This window comes from Saccoglossus kowalevskii, chromosome 10, assembly GCF_978046115.1.
Source record: "Saccoglossus kowalevskii chromosome 10, keSacKowa6.1, whole genome shotgun sequence".
NCBI lineage: Eukaryota > Metazoa > Hemichordata > Enteropneusta > Harrimaniidae > Saccoglossus > Saccoglossus kowalevskii.
In genome coordinates, this window is record NC_140650.1 from 13,815,011 (window position 1) to 13,834,818 (window position 19,808).

Below are 19,808 nucleotides of genomic sequence, written 5' to 3' on the forward strand. Positions count from 1 at the left end.
GTAACATTGTTCATTCTGTTTTACAGTTTTTACTATCTTACTATCACCTGGACATACCAATAAAGTTTTGATTAGTCACTTTGTAATTATTATGTAGACTTTTATATAAAGATGTTTTTGTCTTACTATCCTGTTTATTTGCTCACTGTCAATATTTCACGCGGTTCAGTCAATCAGTCACTCACTCACACTTAGATCCCATACTACAGTAAAGAAAAAAATATTTACAGTGTACATATCCCTGCTGGCTTAAAACGAGAGTGCGTGGGGACAATTAGAACAAAACATACTTACAGAAATTAGAGCCCATTATGTTAATCATGAATTCTTTGTTTAATGTATTTGGAAATTATCCCATATATCAGAAATATTTTGACGATATATTCAATAAGTAATTTTGATAAAACATTTGACATTCACCCTGTAAAAATATATTTTGATGTTTGCGTGTCATCACGAATTATAAACTCAAGTAGAATAAGAAATATTGTCATAACCTCAATTAAAATTGATACACAAGATGTCCCATTGTATAAAGGTATATGACACACGCTTTACTGATGGTTCAGTAAAGTGTGCACGTAATGACTTTGACCAGAACACTCTTATGCAAGTAATTTTCACGACACACACAATCATAATTATTGTTTGTCAGGTGTGCGCATGCGCTGGTTATGTTGTACAGTCTCCGTGCTCAGCAGAACGAACTGTGTAATGAATGATTTATTCATTGTTAATTCTAGATTGCCACACGAGTTGCTTTTAAATCACCATTGTTGATTCAGAACATGAATGTCACAATGTTCAAGATACTTTGACTCTCTCATTGGAATGATGTTGTAATAATACTATTGTTTTCACACCTTCGCGCCCTCTATGTTTTGTTTGAAACCATGATATACAATGACTAAGTAGAAATAGACGTGACTTTCTTGTTGGTGGTCGTGGCCGAGGTTTGTAAAACAGTGTGATTCCCGTTATGTGTTATGTGCGTAAGTAACTTTTACTGTCCGTTCCTCTGTTCATACATGTGTTGAGAAATGTTAGCTTAATAAAGTTTGGAATATACAATTTGTGTTATTCTGTATTACTGGTACTATTGAAATACCAGTTGCTAAAAGTAGAACCCCGCGCAAGTTCGCATACACACAATCAATGAAATGTTAGGAAATTGGAAAATATGGAGCGTAAAATTGATGATAAAAACTATAAACCGGCACATCGTTAAATCACAAATAACTTGACCGTCATCACCATGGTGGAATTGCGAATTATACACGACTACAAAATGTTACAACTTATTTACTATTGATTATTTGAAAATGGACCTCAATGTCCTATCGGTTATATCAAGTTGGACAAAACCGGTTTTCAAACTCGTTTACCACGGATTGTATTGGATTATTCTGTTTAACATGAGATAAAGAAAATTATTTCTCTTCAATAGCTTCCGTAAACTTACCTCTTGCTAGATGTACAAAGACAAATGTAAAACAAGTTATGTGAGCAGTCTCAACACTAATACTTTATATTTTGAATCACCCTAAATCTATATTTTAATATATTACGCCCCCAACGTCAGAGGGTACCAAGTAATTAGGTAATGCCCATGTGAAATACATCAGCGGCTGTGCATGTGGACTATTTTTGTCTGTTAAACGTATTCAAGTTGAAGTTTCCAGTTATAGCTGGAGTCCACTGGTCTCCTATGTGAGAGTTAGTTATAATTATAGGTCTTAAAAACATATTGCATAAATACATGGTTCCCGCCCTCTAAGGGGCACTCCAGTTGTACCATGGGCACCCAAGCTCATACATGACTTTCTTTAATTCGTACATACATATGGAAAAATGACCCATTTCAATTATGAAAACATAAAAAGGAAACCGGAAACCCGACAATTTTTTAATTATTAGATGATTAATATGCACGAATATGAAGACAAAACCTAATCAAAACTGTGCATTTGCCTAGAGCATCCATGCTTCAAGTTTCATCAAAAATCAAAATATGATTATTGAGGTTGGTATATGTAAAGTTAAATGGAAGTCGTCACAGCGTTGATAAGACAAACGTACACACAGACTACAAAGACTCTCATTGTGTGCTTCGCACATTCACCGGATTATGCCTCAGTGAAAGAATGTTTCCTTTGTATATCTGAAAATGTTGTTTCACAGTTCACAAAACATAAGATATTGTTTGAATCTCCCAAAAAGCATTACAATTTTATATTTTTGCATAATACTGGCCATTTAATTACAAGGGATGTATCTGTGCATACTACTGACTTAATCAGTATACATTGTATTAACAAATATTTAAACAAATATTAAATATAAAGTTTTAATCCATCGCGAGTATTGAAGAGTTTTAACACAGTGTGAAATGCCACGCATTGTCCCTGACGCATATATAATATAAGCTCATCTTATTTAAAACATACTATTTGTGGAAGTACTGGGATGAGTTAACCACACGAGGTGGCAATTCTGGTTTGATCACCCATAGATTCAGTTAATATAGATGTGCATATCTCACGTCAAATATTATTTTGTTCCAGTTGTGTGGTATCGCTCGTAATGACCCAACAGAGCTAGTTTGCCTTTACGATTATGAAAACTATGTGAAAAACCATATAGAACAGAACATTTTCTGGTATGGTGGTGCTGATGCAAAAATAACTCGGAACGAAAATAGAAATGTATTGTTCACGTGGTTCAAATACATTTGACCCATGTTACACGTGTTAGTGTATAAAGAATAACATTGCTTACGATGTAAATATATAACTGTACCACCAATTATAATTGCTACAACAACACTGTGCATGGTTTATTCCATCTGTTATTAAATTTGTGACAGGTACATGGTAAACACACGCGCAAACTATATGTATATATAAAGCTGTTTATTATTGAAAATAAAAAAAAATAATTCATTTATAGCTGCATGCACAGTATGTCTGCTGACAATGGTGACGTGCATGTGAGGGCGCTTCAAAATAAAACAGTTTGGAAGAAAAGTGTTTTAATTACTTGTATGAACTTGTGGATATTTCGTATACAGAACCACTTATGAAACTTGCATAGTCGAGTGTTTTTCCTTGAAACATTGCATGTGTGTTTGTTTTAGGAAGTGTTTCAAGATAAAAACAATTTTGAAAAAAAAGTGTTTAAGTTACTCCCATTAACACAAATGTGCCTATTACATTACCACTTTGCGAAACATTTATAGTCTGGTGTTTTTGGTTGAAACATCGTTGGTTATTTTGCCTTTCTTATGTGTTTCAGTTTTCGGGAAAAATGTTTGAATCACATGTGAGAATGCTAGATATGATTGGAACTACAACAACTGTTCACCAAATGCGGAGTGTCAAAGTCCATTACGTAATTCACCACGTATCTCGATTGCCAGTTGCACTTACAAGTGTACATGCATATAAGTCTAAATATGATTATTTTTTCTTGAAATGAAATAAAATTATTTTCTGAAGGTAATGTCATCATCATTGGTGATTATCAAGTTGGCATATATACCATAGTATTTATTTACGAGTCCCCAGACTTATCACTTTAATTTCCTAGTACTGTTGCATAATGTTCTGTTAATAAACACTTTAATGACACATTTACGCCCCCGTAAAACACTTATTATATTTTGAAAAAGAATATATTTTTGTGTTTATAATGTGCCTAATTTTTATCAAAAATTAGAACTTCCGAAAAAACCTTTCTAACAAATATTAGAATACCACAGTTTTGATAGAAAATACAGGTGTTGTATAATATAATACACATGTTTTCAAATTAAATGGTGTGTAAAGTGTCCCAAGGTGTACAGTGTGATCAGTGTGAGCTTCACTCAGTCGAACACGATACCAATCAATTACAGTGAGTATCTGTTCATTATTACTGCCCGGGTGGATCCCCTTACATCACAAAACACATAAGTAGTCAGAAAACTTAGAGGTCGCATCGAGTTCAAAACCAAGAAAGTTACTCGCTGAAAGTTGCCAAAGTGTATTTGTACGACTGACAATACACAATGCATTGGTTTAACGTGAAAATTGGTATAAATTACGGCAATATATCTCAAACTTCCATGATGCAATATTATTTAATGGCTAACTATTACACCTACGGGGTCGATCATAAAAATAATTTTCTGCGTTGTTTATATGACGTATTGGTATGTGACCATGACACACTGAATATTTACCCTATTGAACAATCGAATATCCCAGAGGTTACTAGCTGTGACGCAGTTAGTGTAACCATAGGAATACAAATATACCTCTATATATATATTTGTCTAGATAACCACCCATCCTGCCGCGTCACCCACAATAATGTTGTTAGGTATTCTATTTCTCGTATCTCCTGGTCCGTGGATTTTTGTCAACTGAATTTAAAAAAGTCTGAACATTATTCATTTAACACATCGTGATTTCGATTTCGACGTTTAAAGAATGGAAAACCATACATCGTGCCGATATCCTATCCGAACATAAACTCATCTGCAAGATGTCGATGCCCAATCGGTTGCAGTCTATAAAATAAAATCCGTTCCCTTTTTTGACTGTGTAAATACAAGCGACGACAATATGTTATACAGGCTTGATTACTAAAACAAAAAAACACAAACTTGGCAGTTCATTCCTGGTGCGATACGGGAGACCACCAAATTCCTCGAAACCAACCCCTTGAAACATGGTTTAAACATGGCTTTTATTCCTGTTAATTTCAAAATGGGATCCCTTGCCTAATTTGAAAAACAATTAAGAAAGTATTTGGGTGCCTCGCATAGCCGTTGGACGTTTTCTGACAAGAATGCTCATCATCCCACCTCACTACGATCCTTCAACACGTTCTGTGAATACTTGAATAGTTAAATGGAAATTTATTTAATCTATTTAAACTGAGTCTATTTGGCAACATGTTGATTTTACATGTTCTTTTCAAATAATGTTGAATTTGTGAATGCATGAACGAATTTTATGAGTACCCGGTGAAACTGGGACTACTGGATTGACTTCCACAATATGTTTGTATGTACCTGGTGCTCAGAACTCTTTTGACTGATTTCCATAAAATTTGCTACTAAGGTGTATCACAAAATTTGTATATACACATAAGCTTGTGCATGTTATGTCTGGTTTTAGGGTTGAAATGGTGATATTTTATATTTTGTCAGTTATCTGCCATTCATTGACCAATTTGCATATTGGCAAACGAGTACGCAACATATTAGATAAAACAATTTCCCATAATATTTTAGTTCACAACTTTTTATTTCTGGTCAAAAATAGGATGAAAATGTTTTCCATTCAGTTGTACATCAATAACCATATCATTTAGTCCGAATAATAACTTGTATCTAGTATTACCGACATGTTGTGGCACTGTTATAAATGGTCGTCCAAAATTAAATTCACTTAGAAACAGTTAACATGGATACTGCCTGAAATAGAATGACGCTTTTCGAATTTTTCTTATATATAAACAACTCCTTACTGTTTTTGTATTTACTTTGTAGTTTGACAAATGGTATTTATAACTTTCCCACAACGTAACAAAATAAACTGACAATGGAGTGTTTTTACCTTACCATACTATAGAAAATTAAATGTATCTACACATATTCACAGTGAATATAACCCTTGGTGCTACAGTATTTTCTAACATAGTATCAGTGTTTATCTACGATTGCAAAGAGCATGTATCATGTGAAACAATTGATAATGCACATGTAAAGATTAGAGCCCATGAAAATACATTGATTAAACTTTAAACTTGAGAAAACGTCATGAGTTAATTATTTTAGAGCAACCTAAGGTTGCTGGTGATTTGGATTTAGTCTAAACAGGGTAAAGATATTTTATTATAACACCAAAATAGATGCGATATGTCAACTGATATTTCACCTCGTATTATTTACATCTAACTTACTAATTAGAATTGTAGATTTTATAATTGATTCAACAATTTACTATGTCAGAAATATTATATTTCTCAATAACTTAATATTTTACATGAGACAATTGGGCTAAACAGAGAAACAAACTATCATTTCATGACTTGACTGCAATGTATTAAATATCCAGTATATGGAAAAGTCTTCTATTGTTAAATGTCGAAACCTGGAAGCATATTTCTGAAGAATATAAGTTTCAATCTCTTACACACCATGTTTTCAATAATTCTGATTGATGTACCACGTGGCTTGGTTTGATTTCACTGATCTTTGAACATCCTGTAAAAAACAATTTTAGTTCAGGTTGCTGTATTAACATTGATCGGTATTGTCTTTCATACATAGTTGAAATGATGTGGAAATGTATGACAAGTATCAGACACATATCATAAAACATAACATCTGCAACACACTAACAAATACATATACAATACTGAAAGATGACTTACAACACTTGGTGAAATCAATTAGAGAATGATGTTCGAATTGAGCAGATGAAGTAGCAATGAGGCCATTCCACATGCACCACAGTCCGTTATATTGCCATTATTCTATATTGATGCTGACATGGTTGAGTTATTAGCAGACCTGAACTGGTATTGAGTGCAATTTTATTAAATTTCACAAGTACGCAAGCTTACCTGACAATGCCATAGTTCTCATGAGCTCGTCTTTCAGTATTTGAAGAACCTGTTTAGCACCATCACCACCCTTGGATGGAAAGATGAATACAATCCAATTATAAGTTTGTATTCAGCTGTGTGTCTCGATGATTCATTCATTTCTCCTGTATATATATTTTTGTCTTAGCTTACGTGACCCATGACTTGTCAATGCATATGAACTGAGGGAATGTTTTTCAAACACATTGTGTGAGCAATAATTATATACATTTTGATTTCGGGAATGGTGTTCTAAAGTGAATTTTCTCGACTGAATGCAACCGAACTTTACACATATAATATGCATTATATAAAACATTGGTTAACTGTTATTTCCGATTACAATTGGCTAACTCATTGTAGTTCTGCAATGTTATTTCTCTCATCTTATACTTCACCCACGTATGTATAGTGTCTCATCATCGGTCAATAATTCAATATATCACTTACTGCATACTTAAGTCCATATATGATTGGTCTACCAATGAATACAGCCCTGGCTCCCATTGCTAATGCCTTGAATACATCAGTGCCTGTGCGTATGCCCCCATCCACATAAACCTCAATTCTGCCACGCACAGCAGCTATGATATGCGGTAACATTTCAATCTAGTGGGTAATAATATACGGATATAAAACAATGTTGGCATATATTTTATGAAAGATATTGATAATAAGGTGTCATTCTGGACAATGTCACCCACAAACATGTGATGTTACACATTGTTGATATTTTTGGGTTATTCATCTGGCGGTGAATAATTGAGTTAATGATTGGGCGATCGATGTGCATAATTGACTGTCAATAACAACAATTGGTGCATAGAGAATACTAATGTGATACTTGTCATTATAGCATGGTTCGTAATTGAATAATGAGCACTACAATAGACCATCGAATAAGCATATACGAATTGCTAGCATGTCCTTATTTTTACACACACCGTTGCTGGAACTGTATCTAATTGTCGTCCTCCGTGATTTGATACAATGATACCATCTACTTTGTGTTCTACGGCAAGCAATGCATCTTCTGGGCTGAGAATTCCTTTCAGTACTATCGGTAGTTTAGTGACTGATCTCATCCATGCAATGAATTCCCAGGTTAATGAAGGGTCCGCTAAACTGCATGGACTTCTACCTGATCTCTCCTGAATGAGTAGTAATACATATAAATGTACTTCACTATAAACACTATTGAAGTATACTTCGTAACATCTTTAAAGTGATATACTATGTTACTTACGTCATCAAATTAGTATTGAATACACTCCTTGAGAATAGTATCTGGAGTGTAATGTTACAGTTGTTTTAATCAACTGAATTAGGGTTTTACAAAGTGGTCACGAGTTACAAATATTTGTCCACTATAGCTTTAAATATACTATCAGTGTTCTCCCCAGACTTCATGTCAAGCATCACGGTCAATTTGCATAACAATACATCTAATTTGCATAATTATATTTGCATAATACTAGTAATCAGTTTTTCCCAACCAATTTGGTCAATCTACTAATACAATTAATTAATACAATTAAGACAAGATATTTTTATATTTGATAAATTTTATATCATTTTACTGCATTGTATTTTATGTTTTTGTATCAAGTCAAATAAAGTTTGAAATAGAACAGCATAAAAAGGAAAACAAATTGAAAAACTTGTGTTATAGCTAGTCAGTGAATATAATGTTATCCATGGATGTAACTGGTTCATCATTGTGTACAAGTTTTAGTGCCCATGTCACTGTCAGTTCATATAACGTCGGGGGAAAACATCTTTTGGTTAAATTTATAAAATCGGCGAGATATCGAAATATGTTGAAATAAATCAATAATTAGAAAAAAATTCTACAATGGCAGTTCGGCACTAATAGTCGGCGATTTTTCATTGCTATATACCTTGTGAGTAACGCTACGATCACCGTAACATTGTCAGCTGTCGGCATTGCGTTGGACAGGTATTCACTGCTGCTATTGCGATCATCGGTATCTGACTTTTTGGTGTAAAATACACAAATTGTTTATTAAAACGGTTCATTGACTATTATCATAGGCAATACATCAAAATCGCCAACGAGATGTTGTTTTTAAACATCGCGGAAAAACATGCACTCTGCGCCGCCATCTTTGTTACCTCGATCAGAGCCCCCCTGTAACCCAGCATGCATCGGTCACAAGGTTGCAACGTGCATTATGTCGCCTTAGGGCGGCGTTCTTCGCTACTAAGGCATCCTATGAATGGGGTATTTCCAGAGGTCAGGGTTCGTTTTTTCTTAACCCGTCTCGTCTGCTGTTGAATTATTCACACTTTTCTTTCCAATGCGACTTAATTTCACTTGTTTTTTTTTAATTTTGGGGTAATTAATGTCACCGGCGATTGAGTGATAAAAAATCGGAGTGCAGCAAATCGGGGTTGATCTTCCCGACGTACGCCGTGACTTGTTTTGTCACATTGTTGCCGTTGCGTGCAATGGGCAAATTATTGCTACTCTAGTATTTTTGTTTGGATTTGGAGGCTCTGCACCCCGGCTCTGCATCCTTGAAAGACTTCGCAACTTATTGCAGACTTCCGTTTTTATCACTGTCTTTGTATGGCTAACAAAAGCGGGATTACCTTTCGATCAATACATGTTATTGTTTTAAATTCGTGCAAGACGAGACTGACACTTGTAAACAAAGCAATAAGCATCACGGGCCAGTGACCAAGCGTCACGGACAAAGGGCAAGCATCACGGCCGAGTGTCCAAGCGTCACGGTACCGTGTCGCTTCAGAGGCCTGGGGAGAACACTGTTAACTATAGACAGAAATGAGATGGTCATGAAACTGTGATGTTTTGATGCTACATATAGCAATTTTTTACAGGCATGGATAAAACAAAAAGATAGTAAAATAATCTCAATGCATGTGATAATAACTGCAATAACACCTGCATGGAGTTGTACTGTTAAAATCAAGTGTTTTCTCTCACACACACATAAAACAAAATGATGAGATATTTTAAATCGATTTAGGTTATTCTAATCTACAGCATGTACCAAAGAAGCCATTTTTAATTTGCTTCGCATTATGGGATTGGATATGGTCCGTATCATAAAATGTAATCATAGTTGCTTAGAGTAAACTAAATATTACAGAACTAAAGATGTTAAATCCCAGCAACCAGGTACAATCGTATTTGGCCACTTATATTTGCGAATAATTCATAAATACGCCATCAATAATCTGCTAAATTGACTTTCTTGTGTATTTTCAATGAAAATAAAACAATTTTATTGTCTTATATAATTTGTTCTCTTTGATGTTTAATTAAAATTTATTTTTTATTTTCCATATGAAATAGAAAACGTCTTGTATCATAAATATATTCAGCCATTTTCAATGAATAATAAGCTAGTTGCAAATGACTTGAACATGCGATATGATACGCCTACTATAGCAGCTCTAACTGCAGACTGAATGCCTGGTGTTGAACGCACTATTGAGAAAGCAGTGGCACACAGTGGTGAGAAAGTTGTTCACGGAACCACACATTTGCGTAAATCGAACCAATGGCGCGAATTAGATTTTACATTTTTTCCTTTGAAGTTTCTAGTGTCTATGAATATACGATATGGTAAAACATATTTTAATTCCACATATTTAAAGTACAATCTTCTTACCTTAAGTTCTTGTGGTAAATGTACAACTTCTATGTTTGGTGGAAATGTAAACCTATGCCCTCTTCTATTTCCTTTTACCGAAGAATCAACAGTAACTACCAAAGATTTGAATCCAGCCGTTTCAGCTCTTCTTATCAGGTTTACAGTGAACTCCCTACATTCCCAGATATATAACTGAAACCATTTCAAAGTGTCAGGGTAGAGAGAAGCTACTTTTTCCAGGGTAGTCGTCGTCACATTACTGAGTACCATACAAGTACCCATTGCATTAGCAGCTATACAAGTATATAATAATAAATAAACTCCTTGAATTGATTGCACTGTTGCATGTATTGTGGATGCGAGAATCATCTAACATGTCACACATACTATGTCAATGGATGACATTTCTTGTTTATAATTTTACTGTGAATTGCTTTCAAAATAATTGATAACATTATCTTTTACCGTTGGCTGTGTCCAGTTCTCCGCCAGGCGACACGAGTTTGTGGAAAGCACTTGGTGCGATGCACACTGGGAAATCCAAATGTTGACCAAGAATAGATGTTGACAGGTCTACATTGGAAACATCCTTTAAGACTCTTGGTAATATTTTTAACCTTTGAGAGAAGACAATTAATAAAGTAGTTATAAAACTATAAGCACTATTATGAATACATCTAAGTCATATCTCTATAAATCTGTATAAATCTAAATGACTGGTAGAATTCAAACTGATAATAAATATTAATGAGCTAGTTTATCATCATTCAATCAGCAAGCTCTTCATTTTGAAAAAAAGATCATTTGCGGTTGCTATGTCACTTTAAGGCTTGTGCGCGCATTATGGGCGTGGAGATTGTGAAACTCTCGAGCCAGTCATTATTAAATATTTGAATTTTAATGAAAGAAAATAATTAAAAATTGTAATACATATGTTTAAAAACTAAGAAACAGTGTTCTGCCTTTCACGGTAACCAGTATTATAGAAGTACATCGTTCACCGAAACTGTTGCACACATACATTTGCGGATTCATCACATTTGCAACGCCTAGCAGCTGCATTCACAACCTCCATTGGCCTCATTTGCATAATTCATCAATACAAACCGCATTTATGCTTGGTTAATGTGTAATGTTAAGCAGTATTTGTGACACAATTTTAATATTTCTTGCATGATTCCTAATACGCAGGGTCATCAACTTATTTGGTTATTTGGATGCAGTTATTAAAAATCTCGGTCTTATTGCCTAGAATCTTCGAGTTTTTAAAGACTTTGTTTTCATTCTGCAGTGTTTGTGCACATAGCACAACGATATAGCATCTACTTCTATGGTTACACGCCGAAGAAAACCCAAGTCTGAAGACATCAGACATCCTGAGTGATGTTCCACAAAATCGCGCAACTAATCGATCACACTAGGTCGATAGATGGTACTAATCCCACCAACTCTTTTACGCGATCTGTGAGTTAGAATACCCCCCAGTTATGGCTAGAAAAAGTGTCCTTTAATTATATGACATCAACAATGAATTGCGTCGAACTCCAAACTCAATGGCTAGTCGATCGCGAGTGAGTACACGAAATGCTGCTTACATTAATGCTAGTTACTGGAGCCGTAGGTAGTTCTGTTCTGTTTCTATGTCCTGGTTATCAAGTGACACTCAAGAAAAAACAAATGATAGCGACGATAATAGTATTAATCGAGAGATGGCAGAAATATGACAAATTTCCCAGGGTTTAGCTGATTAATACGTTGACCAAATATAGCGACTGCGAATAACTATTGAGCCATATCGCATGAGTTATATTCCACTCTTGGTGAATGCCCATTTTGGTCATGCGATAACAGTCGCAACCGAAAAACTCGATTTGGAATATTGTTATACGATGTACCCAATATTGTCCATGTGTTATCACCTGTCCTTTGCCATCCCCAATGAAGCGTCCGATTCATGTTCGATTGTTAATTTATAGGTGAATTAAAATCCGAAAAAATTGAAACAATGGCATACGTGTAGTAAAATTTTAACTCTCAGCAAATTTCTAGCAGCTTTCCGGTATTGTAAAACTATCGTCTGAGAGGTTTATCCTGATAGGAAGGAGGAACTCGATTTGTATACTATGGTAATTATTGACGGTGGTAAGCTATTCTATGATTACCATGTTCGTTTTGTAAAGAAAGCAGCTGCTTATATAACACTTAGAAAGATCAATTTATAGTGGTCGAGACAGAGACAACGCTATGTTTATGAGTATAACCTATGTAAATTTCTAAATTTTGTAAATTTCTATTGAGAGTTAGTTTCAACTCTTCCAATGCTGCAGTAAGGGGTGAATTAGGGAGACACTCAGTTAGAGTTTATGTTAATATTGAAATGGTCAGATTTTGGCTGAAACTGATTCAAGAGGGCGGCTCAGCTATTTTAAAAGAATGTTATAATTACCTATACCATAGAGAAGAAGGGGGGTCTAGGTGTTGGGCTTTAGAGGTAAAAAATATTTTATGTACATCTGGTTATGGACATGTATGGTATGAACAAAGGATTGATAATAGCGAGATGTTCTTCAGTGAATTTAAAAGAAGATGTTTTGATATATCTAGACTCAATTGGTGTGCAGAAATTAATAAAAATGTAAAGCTTCAAACGTATTCCATGTTTAAACAAGATTTAATATGTGAAAGGTATCTTGCTGCTATTTCGTTGGCTACCGTCTATTCATGTGCTATAACTAGACTTAGAATTTCCTGTCATCCTCTAGAAATTGAAAATGGTAGAACTTTGGGTATCCCACGTGACCAAAGATTATGTCCATTTGGTTGCAGGCTCGCAGAAGACGAATATCATTTTACTATGGTTTGTCCAAAATATGAAGCACTTAAACAAAAATTCTTACCAAAATATTATTTTTCACCACCAACCAAGATGAAATTCATTGCATTGCTACGAGTACTAACTCGTATATTTTAGTAAGTTTGGGTAAATATTTGTTTAAGAGTTTTCATTACAGTGAAACTGAAATGGAAGTATGTATCTTGTAATTTTAAAGCGATCGTGTGTAATTTAAGTTTTGAAATGTAACAGTACTTTAGGCCGGTGGCCATATAGTGCGGAATAAAGAAATAACATAACCTATGGGCATCAACACATTTAGCAGTAGGAATATATTCAGGGAATACAGGTTTGTTGTTGATTTGTCAGCATCCCATATCAAGCCTGGTGTTTCTAGCCTTAATGATACGACTGACAAAGACAGATTTTCTTTATATTGCATTACTATCCATGAGATGGAAATTGTAGGTACTTATGTGTAAATACGATATTACTAATACTTTCCGACTCCATCCTGTAATGTGGCAGTTACATAAAATTAAGTGGCACAACAAGTACTAATTTTCACAAGATTTGTCTTTGGATCCAGGTCAAGCTCAAAGATTTCGATTGGCTGTCAATTGCTGAATTGCCAAGTTTAAATCTGAAATTAGTTTTGTTTTGCACTTGCTTGATGACTTTTCAGTTATTGACGCTGGCGAGGAAACAGCCAGATGTTCAACGACTATCATGACAATGTTTTTTTAACATACTACTGTGGTCACACAAAATTATTGGACCATCACAAGAACTTGAATATCTGGGTATCGTGCTGCACGGAGTTAGAAATGTGGGTGAAATTCCGTAACACATGGAGTGGCGTGCACTTTTTGTACATTGTGCAGCTGTCAATGCTTCAGGCGTTGCAATATTCAATATTCACGCCTCTTCCACGTTGGGTTTTGGGAGTTATTTTCAAGTTACAAGTAATACATTGCAGATTTATTGTTTCAAATATCTGTGGTGATACAACTAAATATTCAGGAAGGAGACTTATTTCGAATAGGGGCTGCCACCACAGCAGCTCGTGTTGGTATACAGAATCATGTTTCCGAAACTATGCGACGCTGGTGCAGATACATTCATATTGATCATGAGTCTTTAAGAGCCACTCACTCGGCATTAATTAGTTTATTGTAATCAGTTCCCGCACGCGGAAGGTTTTTTCGATATTTTTAGTTTTTATATTTTTAATTCTTGGGGTCATGGTGTTGTCACCTGCGCATGGCTAATTTACACCAATATATTCTGATGACGTTATTACTTATGTTATTACTTATGCTTTTTTATTGTTCATTTATTAATCCCTTATTTGAATTTCAGAATGATCAAAATCAAGAAATGATTTCATAACCATGGGCGATCATAGAAATTGTAATTTGTGGAGACTTCACAGGCAAGGTGAAATACAATCATAATATAATCAAAGATACACACTCAAACCATTTTTGTCACGTTCACTTCACTGCGGTAGATATATATTTGACTCACCTGGAAAATGCAGTACTATTTTCTTTCAGAGTAATTTCTGCATCGGTACCTTCAATAAAATACCCCAAAAGTTTCTGTTCCATATGATCTTTCGCATATTTTTCATAGTCGTCAAGGCAAACTAGCGCTTCTGTTGAGGCCATTTTGAATCGTACCACACACCTGGAACAAAATAATATTTGAGATAAGCACATTTATTTAAATTGCGTGGCAACAAATACAATATGTAGATAGTGACATATAAATATGTTTATAACGACTTGCTAGTGACAAATCGATATTTATCATCACGGTAAACTATACATTGAGTCTAGATGTTCATCCTAGAAGTATTCATAATCAATATTTATATCACAATATATACATAAAATTATACATACTAATTTATTGGTAGATATTGGAGAGCGTTGTGTTTGTGATCATCATTTACAGGTCAACAATCCAGTATTGTAACCTCGTTTCCAGTTACTTCCAAAAATAGTATGTTTACAAATGTTAAACGGGTATGAGATTTGCGTCAGGAACAATGCGTGTTAATTCCTGTGTGAATACCTTTAAATACACACTGTATTTGTGTGGACACTGTATTTACAATATACACTGTATTTGTATTTGCTTGTATTCAGGTAGAATTGAAGCTTAACAACAATTTTTTCTCGAATGTATTCTTCGTAAATACAATAAATAATGAATTAACAAGCATACGCACTATTTTTATACAGTACGAGTACCTCCTGTATTTAGCCGGATTTGTCAAAAATACATATTTTTTTTATTTATGCGGACTTGAGTAGTGAATGGATGGATTCGTCCTATATTCAACAAGTATTTAACTAGAATAAGTAGAAATACATTTCTAGTATAATGGACGCATAATGGATTCAGACAGAAATATGCAAATATACACCCCATTTATTTAAATGAACAAGAACATTATGTGTGATATTACTTTTTTTGAAAAACCCTGTGTTCAGCCAGTATTATGCAAAAGTATAATTTGAATGAACATGGGCAGTATAGGAGATACTTTTTATTCAACCAATATTATGGAAAAATGCATTTCTTGGAGTATAGAAATACCTTTTTAGGAATTCGACTAGTATCTAGTAAAAATTCATTCTAACGTAAACAATTTGCAAAGGTGAACAGCATCATAATTTACTAACAACTTTACAATAATGTAAATATGAATGGTACTTCTTCAGATTTCACCATCACAGTTCGACATTAGTTCACTTTTTCTCGAAAATCCGTTTCTTCATCCTTTAGCAATCTTTCTCGCCATTTCATAATCTCGGGCATAATTATAAAACAGAACAGAACACACACATACATCATTCCTTAGAAATCTAAAACATGTATTCAGATACAAATCAATAATACCGAATATACGACCCGGTTAAACATGTACCGACGCGTATTTATGGCGTGTATTTCATTTGCTAACTTAATTTAACATATGATTTACCCCCCTGCTATATTATTATTATTGCTTTAATTCAAATCATAAGATGTATAGCTGAACAGAAGAGAACACACAAATAGATGCCTGTGTTATTTTTAATCTACTTACTACGTTACTAGTTGCTATGATCAGTGGCGGCTTCACCGGGGCAGGAAGGGCGGCCGCTCCCCAGGAAAAGGTTTGGGGGCATTGCTCTCCACCGTACCCAAACCAATCAAGCTGAAACCTTCCCCCAAAAGTTTCGTGCCGCCGCCTCTGATGATGTTGATAACCTACCATCCACTAGCATGGACTGTTTTAGATCCCCATTCATGAATTCTCTGTGCTTTAAACGAGGTTTTAAACAACATGCACGGATAGTCAAATATGTCAACATATGCACGAGGGGGAATTACATCCATAGACTCTAATTAATGACATTAGTTACATTCAGCATGAAACTAATCAATAATTTCAGGTAGTTAACAGTTCTAATTATCAAGATGCTTACAAAAGCCTATATTCTAATATTAATAATTGTCGTTGTCGTTGTTTTCTACATAGTTCAAAATTGGATATATGTAGTGGAATAGTGGTGCAAAAAGCGAAACTAGCGTGAAAAGTAATGGAATAGTGGAGCAAAGTGGGAAACTAGAGTGCGAAGTACTGGAATAGTGGAGCAAAGTGAGAAACTAGAGTGCAAAGTACTGGAATAGTGGAGCAAAGTGGGAAACTAGAGTGCAAAGTGGTGGAATAGCAGTGACAAGTGCGAAACCAGAATGCCAAGCGGTGGAATAACGGAGCAAATTGTGGTACTGGAGTGCAATGTAGTGGAATAGTGATGCAAAAAGCGAAACTAGCGTGAAAAGTAATGGAATAGTGAGGCAAAGTGGGAAACTAGAGTGCGAAGTACTGGAATAGTGGAGCAAAGTGAGAAACTAGAGTGCGAAGTACTGGAATAGTAGAGCAAAGTGAGAAACTAGAGTGCGAAGTACTGGAATAGTGGAGCAAAGTGAGAAACTAGAGTGCGAAGTACTGGAATAGTAGAGCAAAGTGGGAAACTAGAGTGCAAAGTACTGGAATAGTAGAGCAAAGTGAGAAACTAGAGAGCAAAGTGGTGGAATAGCAGTGACAAGTGGGAAACCAGAATGCCAAGCGGTGGAATAACGGAGCAAATTGTGGTACTGGAGTGCAAAGTTGTGGAATAGGGGTGCAAAATGCTCCGGTTTTGACCCCGACGCAAGAAGTCGCCTGCAGATACGTCCAGTCGAGATTTCTTTCGCGGTCACATTAGTTTTCGTGATCACGCTAAAACGGCTAAATTGATAATTAATTATATTTTTTATGTAAAACAAAAAAGAAGTCCCGACTTTGCCAGTCTACTATATCAGTAATATAGATTATTGTCTATCACATAAGCTTGCATGCATAGAATTACGAAACAAACAAAAAAATAACCGCAACGGTTGCAAATAATGCTGGCATCGGACACGGCTCTATCTACGCAGTTTCTTCAAACTTGACGAAAACGAGTTTCATAAAAAAACACAAAAAACATATATTTCTTGAGGTAGGCAGGTGTTAGTTAAATGGAAGTCGTCACAGCCTTGATAAGACAAACGCAAACACAAACTACTGTAGTGTATAATTCAATCCATCCGTGAGTTCACATTAGTACATTAACGTTATTGAGCTAAAGAGCCTTATTATGTGTTAACCCGGAAGTACTAATAAACGGAGATCATGACATCCAAGATGGCAGGCCAGATCTGAGTTCAATCTGTTGTGTCTGTGTATTTAATCCAGACCATCCACTGTTTTATTGAAGACGGGGATAGTTCAATTGGCGACGAGGATGGTAATAATAGACTAACCTTTGATCTACCTGGCAATTATGGATATTTCCGTCAATTAAAACAAGAGGAAACAGAAACGGTTGATCAATTTGTTAAGCTAAGCCCAGGATTGTAATTTTGCAGATTCTGAAGAACTAATACGTACAGATGGTGTACAACAAGTTAGACTTGAAACGGGGATTTCACCAAATTGAGCTATCAGAAGAGTCCAGAGATAACACTACTTTTGTGACACACAGGGACCTTTTAATTACAAGAGATTACAAATTGGTATTAGCTCCGCTCCTGAACCATTACATTATACAGCAAGCAATAGCTGGGTGTGATGGATCTCATAACATAGCAGATGATATGATAGTACATGGTCGTGACCAGAAAGAACATGAACAAAAATTAGTTGAAGTGTTAAAACGTCTAGAAGAAAAGGAACTAACATTAAACAAAGACAGGAGCTGTACGTGACAGAGTTAGTGAAATGAAACAAAAGGTGAAGGTCAATGCAGACTTTCCTAGACATGCACGTGAGAGTGATATTCAAACAGGTGAAACAGTGTTACTACAACAGAAACGAGGAAACATACAATGTGGTAAATAAATATGGTGATCAAGTCACTGTGGAGTCACCGCAAGGGGTTAGATATAAACGAAATACTTCTCATGTGAGATATTTCTTGATGAAACAAGTGTTGATATAGAACTTGTCAAAGTGCTTGATAGTGATATGCCTGAGGATAGTCAGTTAGATGAACCCCCTCAATCTGAATTTTTAAATATTCCAGGGACACCAAATGTTTTACCCAACTTTAGACCGCAACGCACTATTCATGCACCAAGGTACTTAGAGGATTAAGTTACTTGGAAAAGAACTGGTAATGACATATGGGTAAGAATAATTCCCGTCTTGCCAGTATGGGGTTTAAAGGGTAGTGTCTCTTGCCCAAGTTACAAGGCATTACTTGTAGTTTTGTTTAATGCTGTATTTTGAAGTTTGGAACTTTTATTGTTTATTCTGTTTTGAAACTGTTAAAGTGAACTCCTGTATGCTTAAACTTAAACTGATACCTGAGACATTTGTGTCTGGAAAAGAAAAGGTATGTTGTGTGTTAATCGCGCGTATAATTGTGTGTAAAGTGCCCCCAAGATGTACAGTGTGATCTAATTCTGTTTGGTGGTTAAAACAACCTGTTTCAAGTTAGTGTAATCGTATTTTAATATTAAATAAATTACTACGTCAACAAAACATTTCCAGATAACTTCCTTGTTTTTTGAATATTATATGTCTGACTACACATCCGCATACACAGACATACTAAAATATATTGCAATTCTTTTTCAGACCGGGGATAGAGGGGCTGATGTAAAGCTGTAATAATCACTGACTACGACATGTAAACTATCACATGCTCCAAATTAGTGTAAACAAAAGCTTTGAAATTGTACCAAATAAACAACACCTATAAAACCCCTGTGAACTGGGTTTTCTTGATATTTTGAAACATAAAACATCTGTATATATGATATGCGATATAAAGAAGTACACACAACATAGTATAGTTTAAACAACGTACAGTATTCGACACGAGAGAATGGAAATGCCTGACCCGTTACAAAGGGTGGTAGATTGCTTTATATTCTTACAATGAAATAAAGGACACACCTAAATCAGTAATATAGATGATGTCCTAACATAGAAGCATGCATGCATATAATTATGAAACAGATAAACATAACTAACCGCAACGGACGCAAATAATACTGACAATCGGACACGGTTCTATCAACGCAGCTTCTTCAAACTTGGTGAAACTTTGCACGGTAACGATTTATTTTCCAGCGAGTCTTCGTCAACAGTGGCGGCGATG

General features: G+C 35.2%; 1 protein-coding gene across 5 annotated transcripts; it reads right to left on the bottom strand.

The window, feature by feature from the left end:
- Positions 1-5,275: 5,275 nt before the first annotated feature.
- LOC100368676 (2-Hydroxyacid oxidase 2-like) lies at positions 5,276-19,808 on the bottom strand. Of its 5 annotated transcripts, none has more exons than XM_085504278.1 (8): positions 19,682-19,808; positions 14,647-14,808; positions 10,749-10,900; positions 10,302-10,576; positions 7,584-7,790; positions 7,090-7,248; positions 6,619-6,688; positions 5,276-6,256 (listed from the first exon to the last, which is right to left on the bottom strand). In XM_085504278.1, exons 2-8 carry the CDS (start codon positions 14,787-14,789, stop codon positions 6,174-6,176), a joined length of 1,089 nt encoding a protein of 362 aa, XP_085360404.1. In that variant the 5' UTR covers positions 14,790-14,808; positions 19,682-19,808; the 3' UTR covers positions 5,276-6,173. The 5 variants fall into 5 exon arrangements, with proteins under 5 accessions (XP_085360404.1, XP_085360405.1, XP_006816418.2 ...); XM_085504279.1 differs by lacking the exon at positions 19,682-19,808 and adding an exon at positions 15,813-15,832; XM_006816355.3 differs by lacking the exon at positions 19,682-19,808 and adding an exon at positions 15,027-15,791.

What these genes read in the sequence shown, in the direction of transcription:
- LOC100368676 (XM_085504277.1), bottom strand. Translation starts at nt 14,840, where the DNA reads ATGTGCTTATCTCAAATATTATTTTGTTCCAGGTGTGTGGTACGATTC. An exon ending in TATATGGACTTAAGTATGCA is followed by an intron (nt 6,689 to 7,089) that starts GTAAGTGATATA and finishes TTTCCATCCAAG; the next exon opens with GGTGGTGATGGTGCTAAACA. An exon ending in GAGAACTATGGCATTGTCAG is followed by an intron (nt 6,257 to 6,618) that starts GTAAGCTTGCGT and finishes TGTTTTTTACAG; the next exon opens with GATGTTCAAAGATCAGTGAA.